The sequence below is a fragment of the Oncorhynchus tshawytscha genome, linkage group LG05 (assembly GCF_018296145.1).
Source record: "Oncorhynchus tshawytscha isolate Ot180627B linkage group LG05, Otsh_v2.0, whole genome shotgun sequence".
NCBI classification, from domain to species: domain Eukaryota; kingdom Metazoa; phylum Chordata; class Actinopteri; order Salmoniformes; family Salmonidae; genus Oncorhynchus; species Oncorhynchus tshawytscha.
In genome coordinates, this window is record NC_056433.1 from 27,032,115 (window position 1) to 27,040,132 (window position 8,018).

Here is an 8,018-nt window from a genome sequence, read left to right on the forward strand (position 1 = left end):
GGGACAGTTGATGTTGAGATGTGTCTGTTACTTGAACTCTGTGAAGCATTTATTTGGGCTGCAATTTCTGAGGCCGAATGAATTTCCCGATAGGCTCGGCCAACGAGCCTTGGCGGAGTTGGTGTCTACAAAAAAACAGCATTACCATTGCTCTCTATAAGCACTGTGACAACCAATCCGTGTGACAACCAATCCGTGTGACAACCAACCTTGGTCTCCCCCTTCTCCACGTGCTTTACATACGACAATTTGTTTTGAGCAGACTTCGCCAGCCGCTTTGAACAGGGTACGCGGCTCACACCCCAACCCTCACCCGGGAGGCTGCATGGTTTCAAAATGTGCAATCACTTTTCCCCTGTGAGGAAGCCTTGGCATAGAGCTCTGTAAATATTGTACATCTTTCTTGCAATTGTGCTTTTATATATATTTTTCATTTTTAAAATACTTTTGGGGGTTTTTGATAACCAGTTGAGGGTTAAGCAAAAATATCTGTTGGTGACCTCTGGAATTGCAGGACTGACAATGGCAAATCTGTTTACTTGACTTGGCTAGCTATAGCTAGCCAGCTGGCTAATCTAACTTGAATAATGCATCAACACCTGATCAACACAGCACCAGCTTTTTATTCCACCTGCTCCTGTTTCTGGAAGGATGTGGACTGTGGTGTGGTGGTCTCTCAGGCTCTTATATCTCCCGAATCATCACCCAGGTAGGTACTACACATTTGGTGGTGGATGTTCCAGCCTACCTACAGAGGAGTAGCTGTGAACTTCAGACACAGAGGTGCCTGATGCAAAACTCTGGGCCTGTCTGACTGATGTTTCTCCCTCCCTGGCAGTACCATCAATGCCACCACCACTCAAGCTATACCTTTACTGAATTGCATTATTTAGCTGTGGGAGACTATCTCCCATGAAATGCAAGCTCCCTGAATTTATTTTGATTTATTTTTTAAAAAGTGACTGAGATTGGGAGATTCTGGTCTAGAGTAATCGCCAATCCCACAACACACTGGTTAGCCACACATCTCTCATTCAAACAGTATAGCTAATTTGTTTGAATGAGGAAGTGTAGAGCACCCAAAACCACCCTGCTCACAAGACAGTGGCATACAATACCCCCTCAACCCCTTGTGTGTGTGTGTGTGTGTGCGTGTGTGTGTGTGGGAGGAGGGGCATAAGGCAGAAGACACATTTCCATTTTCATCAATACACAGTGAAGTATCTATTTTATGCTATTGCCAGGGTGTGTTCCAGGGTGTGTTGTCCTGGCGGAGGGAGGCGGCCTGGGCGGACACTGAGGAGAAGGTCAGCTGATCAGTTAGGTGGTCAGTCATTTGATCATGTTCTGTGCTGCTAAACTCCTCCTGGTCTCTGGTCTCTGACTCTGGAGCATTATTTTCTCTGTAGAATCTCCTCCTGAAGCTCTTCAGCTGTGGCAGCTCACAACACGTCTCCACCACCACCAACAGACACACCAAGCCAAGCAACAGGTACACTAACACAGAGGGAGAGTGACGAGAAACAGGGGAGAATAAGATTAATCACACATGAAACTGATATAGTAATTCATTGGTGGTTCTGTTATGGTTATAGTAACTTACAAGTGATGGCTAGACTATAGCATGTGGTTGAGGTTATGATTGTGTTATTATTAGGGCTGTCAGAGTTGATATGTTAACTCAAGTTAACTTTTTGTAATTTTATTGCCCAATAATTTTTTATCGTGCTTAATTGTCTTGTCTGAAACCCTTCAAAATACACTGACAACATCCCAAATACCCAATCGATACAGCTAAAAACAACTATGCATTCTAAAAGCAAGTTCACTTTGAGGTTAAAGAAAGTCTGCTTTTTTCAATTTATCTAATTTTGCTAACCATGACCTTAGACCAAATCAAGTCATCAATAATTTTTTTAAATTATGAAAAATCTTAATTTCTGCTTAAATTAAGCAAATTCAGAATTTGTGATTAATCATGATCAATCATCTACTATTAATCATGATTAATCACAGCAAATCCTGGAAATAACTTGATAAAAATGTTTATATGTTTGACAGCGCTAGTTATTATGGTTAGTTTATGGTTATTATAACTCATACCCTGATGAAGAGAGCTTGCTGTCAAAATGTTGTTAAATCAATTATTGCATCGGAGCTACTACATTGGAGCAAGTGGTGTAAAGTACTAAAGTTAAAATACTTTAACATACTACTTATGTCGTTTTTTGGGGTATCTGTAATTTACTTTACTATTTATATTTTTGACAACTTTTACTTTTACTCCACTGCATTCCTAATGAAAATAATGTACATTTTACTCCACACATTTTCTCTGACACCCAAAAGTACTCTTTACATTTCGAATGCTTAGCAGGACAGGAAAATGGTCCAATTCACACACTTATCAAGAGAACATCCCTCGTCCTCCCTACTAAAGAAAATGCTTGGTTTGTAAATTATGTCTAGTGTTGGAAGTGTGCCCCTGGCTATCCGTAAATTAATATAATTAATGTGAAATGATTTATACTTTTACTTTTGATACTTAAGTATATTTTAGCAATTATATTGACTTTTAATACTTCATTATATTTAAAACCAAATAATTTTACTCAAGTAGTAATTTACTGGGTGACTTTCACTTTTACTTGAGTCATTTTCTATTAGGGTATCTTTACTTTTACTAACGTATGACAATTTGGTACTTTTCCCACCACTGAGTGGTGTTTCCATTCTGAAAAATAACTTATAGGACATGGCTAAAGACTGTAGTGCACCGTATTTTGGGGTTATGGTCAGAGTTGCATCATGGATAGTAGGACTGGTTATAACAGTGGTAGTGCAGCTACCCCATCCCCTCGCAAAAAAACTGCACATTCACCAAAGCCAGGATCACGTGACCTTCACCACCTTCATGTATTACACCAAGGATTCTGCATTTAGGTGCTAGATTGACAACTTACATCTACTAAACATCCATTGCTGGGACCTAAAGTATAGAACCTCCGAAATCGAGAATCAATCATGAAACAGTGTGCACTGTTTTTATACACTGTATACACTTAAGGTGACATCAAACTGCATTGAACAGATCATATTTCTTATCTATGGAATCTATTGTTGCATGGCAGTAGGGCAGGTGATCTTTCTTGCTTTTTCATAAGTATCTTTGACAAGGTAAATAGCAGTGAGGGCTGAGGTTCACGGCTTTGCTATGGTTAGGTTATGGTTGTGTTACAGTAACTTACGTGTAATAGCCAGCTTATATAGCGTGCGGTGAGAGTTGGGAACGGCATTGTGAGTCTCTCCAGGTACATAGTCTCCTAGGCCAATTGTAGTAAGTGAGATGAAGCAGAAGTAGAGGGACTCCAGGTAGCTCCATAGAGGCTCCAGCCTGCAGAACACTACCGCTGGTAGGAGGAAGAGGAGCAGTGCTGCAACAACGGATAGACATGCCGCATGGACAGCGGCAAACTTTGGTTTGGACACTCCCCATCGCAGGTGAAGGTACGCCACAGGTCGGCGCGTCACCAGGACCATCATTCTTTGTACCAGGGCAGAGAGGAAGAGGAGAGTGACGGGGATTCCGAGGAGAGAGTAGAACACACAGAATGCCTTTCCTCCATCTGACAGTGGTACAGTGTGACCATAGCCTGCAACAACATGCAAACACACCTTTTTAAATGCAATACCTATCCTGGAGGCTGACAGCCCTGCTCAGGTACAGGCCACTTCAGATTTATCCACTTGCACTGAAAATATATATTTTTTCATTGAATTTTGACATTAGTTCCCCCTCAAAGAAATAAGGTGCATGATGCTGCTGATTACATTTAGAGTGTATTTTTGTTATTCATAGGAAGGCTTGAAATGGGCATGCATAGTACTTTGGGGGAGGGGGGGGACGTTTTTGCCTGTCCTACAGACATATCAGTCCACTAATACAGGACTAGTAAAGGCCCAGTGCACTACTTTTGTGGAGAAATATATTATTCCGATATTTCAGGTGCTGCAGCACCCTCAGCATCCCTACTTATGCATGGAAGGGGTACATTGACCTGACACTTCAAACAACCCATAAACTGTGGCTTATTCAATTCATCTTAATGTTTTCACAATTATCTAGTAGTGATCCTGCTTTGTGATACCCATCTTGAGAAGATGAAACCAACTTTAAATAACTACATTTTAGCAAAGGTTAAAATCACACTGACCAACCCACCTAAACCTACCCGTGGTGGTTAGAACTGTGCTGGTAAAGAACAGAGAGGAGATGAAGTCCCAGTTGTTTTCACTAGCGTTACCGAGCACCGACACGCCGTAGTTATTGGCATGCAGCGCGCGGGTCAGAAGCTCCTCGAGCCTTTCGTCAGACACGCACGCGTTGTCCCAGAGAAACTTTTGCCGGTCGGTCTCCAGCTGTTCGCGCAGCCGTTGCTCATATGGAAGCTCAACGGCGGAGAAGACCCATGCGCCAAGAATCAGGTAGAGCGCATAGCCTGACAACAGCAATGCGAAACTCAGCTCTGACCGGTGTCGTTCCACCAGACTCGCGCACTGGCGGTACATTCTGAAACTGGACCTGACTTACAACTGTTTCTTTCAAATTCTGTGATGCAGTCAATTTATGTCTAATTTTCACATTACTGATAGTTGTTATCGATGAGAGTTAATATCTTAAAGTATTCTGTCCAGATGGTGTGATCTTCTTTTCCTCATTCCACGATACAACCCTTGTCAAGGTGACGCGCGACCTGTCCTGAGGACGGGATGCGTGACGTCGTTGGTTCTCACTGGGCCAGGTAGGCTTTAAAGGTGAGGTGTGTGGTTGCAGGGCAGCCGGTCTTGCCGGTTTAGGCTGGTTGTTATCACTCTGCTGCTCTAGTGCATGACAGGGACAAAGGCTATAAGGGCCCGCCTGTCGCTTAAACCAATATTTAATTACAGAATATGTTAAGGCGGGGGTCAGCTTTAGGCTAGTCGGTTTAAACGTCAGCTGTGTACCTATAGTCCATCCTGCATGACAGCATTTAACACACACACATCCAAATCCTTATTTCGTAATGAAATACATTGTTGGTTAAAACAATGTTGTATATACAACAATTGTATTTTTTTTGTATACCCATTCCTGCCTACACCTTTCTTCAGCCACTAGATGGAGGCAGAATACGTATATTTTTGAACTGTGGTTGAGACAGGTGCATTGGAAGATATTGTCTGAATTCTTATTTAAACAATTTGTTTGTTACTTTAGATTCACATCAGGCAATTCAATTGAAGCCATCTGTAGGTGGTCCACGAAAAAAACATGTTAACAGTGAAACAAATGCATCACATTCACATGGCAGCACTTTGATTGTTATGATCTGTACTAGTGCTCAAGGAAAACCATTCCATAAAAAATGTTTTTTAAGCATTTTCTCTTTATTAAGTATCTTAGAGGCAATCTGGGATTTGAAAGACAACAAAATTGCAATTTATTTATTTAACCTTTATTTCAACAGGGAATCATATTGAGATCCATGTATCTTTTTTAAATGAGCCCTACACAATAATATAAAAATACACATTTTAAATATGAAGTGCAATCAATAGTAATACAATCAATCAAAACAGTAAGTATAACCTTGCATGAGCGAGAGAGAAAGGCTCCTGCCATATGAGCCGATCTCCTGTTTCTGTAGCGAGAGGCAGCTATCGCAGGGCCCAACTGTAGCGAGAGGCCATTGCGGAGAGGTTGGAGTCTGTTTGATTGAGTGTGTGGACAGGTGTCTTTTATACAGGTAACGAGTTCAAACAGGTGCAGTTAATACAGGTAATCAGTGGAGAACAGGAGGGCTTCTTAAAGAAAAACTAACAGGTCTGTGAGAGCTGGAATTCTTACTGGTTGGTATGTGATCAAATACTTATGTCATGCAATAAAATGCAAATTAATTACTTAAAAATCATACAATGTGATTTTCTGGATTTTTGTTTTAGATTCCGTCTCTCACAGTTGAAGTGTACCTATGATAAAAATTACAGACCTCTACATGCTTTGTAAGTAGGAAAACCTGCAAAATCAGCAGTGTATCAAATACTTGTTCTCCCCACTGTACTAATTGGAGTATCCCAGAATTATATTTACTATGTTACGTCTACCCCTGAGTCCAGGTTGAAAATCGAGACATGAAGTTTCATATAGTTTACAGTAACAATGAAAGTTCAAGTTATTGCTATTGTAGCCACCATGTCTGGTGCATAGCCCTTTCTTGCATTCAAATGACCTAGTGGCCTAAAGGGTGGAATGTAATTCATATTTTACATGTTATAATTAATAAACATTATTTCAAAAAACCTGTTGAAAGTCCGGTGTTTCTATGTCAACAGTTTTGTTATATTTCTTTTGTGATGTAAACTCAAAATGTAATACATTTCAACTGTTACATTACATATCTGACATGGTACATTTGTTTTCTTTTTTTTAAAGCCCATAACCATGTGTGTGAGGTGTATACTTTTGTTTCAAAGTAGGTTTGTTTAAGACTACATAGAAACACTGACCCTGATTTAGCCCACTGCAGTAAAAGGTTAGGGCTTGGATTACAGTATCAGGCAAAGGCACAACTACATGAAAGGCAGTGTCAGACATGCACTAAGGACCAAAAAAGAAAGTGTCTAAAACCTAACACATGAAATGTTCTGGAAAGCATGTTTCTCAGTTCTTATAAAAAGCCACAGATGTCTATGATATGCTTTCTTCTTTACTCCGAACCGTAATGTGCAGAGCGCTAAGGACATTGGAGATAAGGCAAGAGCAATGTGAGGAAGTAGGCAAATGACACTCATAAGAGTATAAATAGTCGAGGTGAGGAGTCATTACGCAAAACATCAGCTAAGTTGCTAAGCGATGACCAGGGAGGGTAGGTCTTGCTAGCTGTTGGATAGGCAACCAGCCAAGGTGCTGTTTTGCATGCTGTTCGGAAGAAACATACAAAATACAAGCGGATATCTAGGAGATGCTGTATGACAACGTGGTATCCAGTGAAAACACATCATAAGGCATTGAACACCATACAATGGACATGACGTCCTGACCTTGATACTGAAGGCCATTTAAGAACACTGGTTAAGGAGTTGAGGTAATGTCAGACCTGATTAACTAAGCATTTGCATCAGCAAAGCCTTGCACATTTTCGAAATCAGGATTTTTTAGTTAGTCTCTAGTGTCCAGTGTGAACAGACATACAGTATAGGGGTGGTTTACTGGACACAGATTAAGCCTAGTTCTGGACTAAAAGTGAAAGGTAGCCTAGTGGGTAAGAGTGTTGTGTCAGTAACAGAAAGGATGCTGGTTCAACTCTCTGAGCTGACTAGGTGAAACATCTGTTGATGTGTCCTTGAGCAAGGCACTTAACCCTAATTGCTCCTGCAAGTTACTCTGGATAAGAGTCTCTGCTAAAATGTAAAAAGGATTCTGAATGTAGAATCTCCATTAAAAGTGCTCTTTAGTCCAATACATAAAGCTTGAAATACACAATAAGTGCATGCATTGACACACTCACACTCTCTCTCCTCACACACACTTGGTGAACGTTTCATAAAAATCCTGTAATTTGAGACGTAGCCTAGCCATGGTTGGTTACACTAACATTACAGCGGGTAATTACTCATTATTACACTGTAAGGTTACTTCGGGTTAGGATTAGGGTTAGGTTTGATGCTAGGGTAAGGCTTGAACCGGAATGTGGACATGAAGCTAGGGTTAGACCTGCGGTTGAGGCTAAAGTTAGGGTTGAACTGGATGTTAACATGAAGCTAGTGTTAGGGTTGTGGTTGACGCTAGGATAAGGGTGGAACTGAGTTGTGGTTTAGGCTAGGATTGGGGTTGAACCGGGATGTGAACATAAAGCTAGGTTTTAAAAAAAAAAAATTATTTCACCTTTATTTAACCAGGTAGGCTAGTTGAGAACAAGTTCTCATTTACAACTGCGACCTGGCCAAGATAAAGCATAGCAGTGTGAGCAGACAACACA

At 40.9% G+C, this 8,018-nt stretch overlaps 1 protein-coding gene across 1 annotated transcript; it reads right to left on the reverse strand.

Annotated features, from left to right (window-relative positions):
• Window positions 1-603: 603 nt before the first annotated feature.
• On the reverse strand, window positions 604-4,793 carry LOC112250416 (potassium channel subfamily K member 1). Its single transcript, XM_024420534.2, has 3 exons — window positions 4,233-4,793; window positions 3,249-3,653; window positions 604-1,497 (listed from the first exon to the last, which is right to left on the reverse strand). Exons 1-3 carry the CDS (start codon window positions 4,567-4,569, stop codon window positions 1,235-1,237), a joined length of 1,005 nt encoding a protein of 334 aa, XP_024276302.1. The 5' UTR covers window positions 4,570-4,793; the 3' UTR covers window positions 604-1,234.
• Between the last annotated feature and the right edge of the window lie 3,225 nt (window positions 4,794-8,018).

What these genes read in the sequence shown, in the direction of transcription:
- LOC112250416 (XM_024420534.2), bottom strand. Translation starts at nt 4,569, where the DNA reads ATGTACCGCCAGTGCGCGAGTCTGGTGGAACGACACCGGTCAGAGCTG. An exon ending in CACAGTTCTAACCACCACGG is followed by an intron (nt 3,654 to 4,232) that starts GTAGGTTTAGGT and finishes ATGTTGTTGCAG; the next exon opens with GCTATGGTCACACTGTACCA. An exon ending in ATATAAGCTGGCTATTACAC is followed by an intron (nt 1,498 to 3,248) that starts GTAAGTTACTGT and finishes CCTCTGTGTTAG; the next exon opens with TGTACCTGTTGCTTGGCTTG.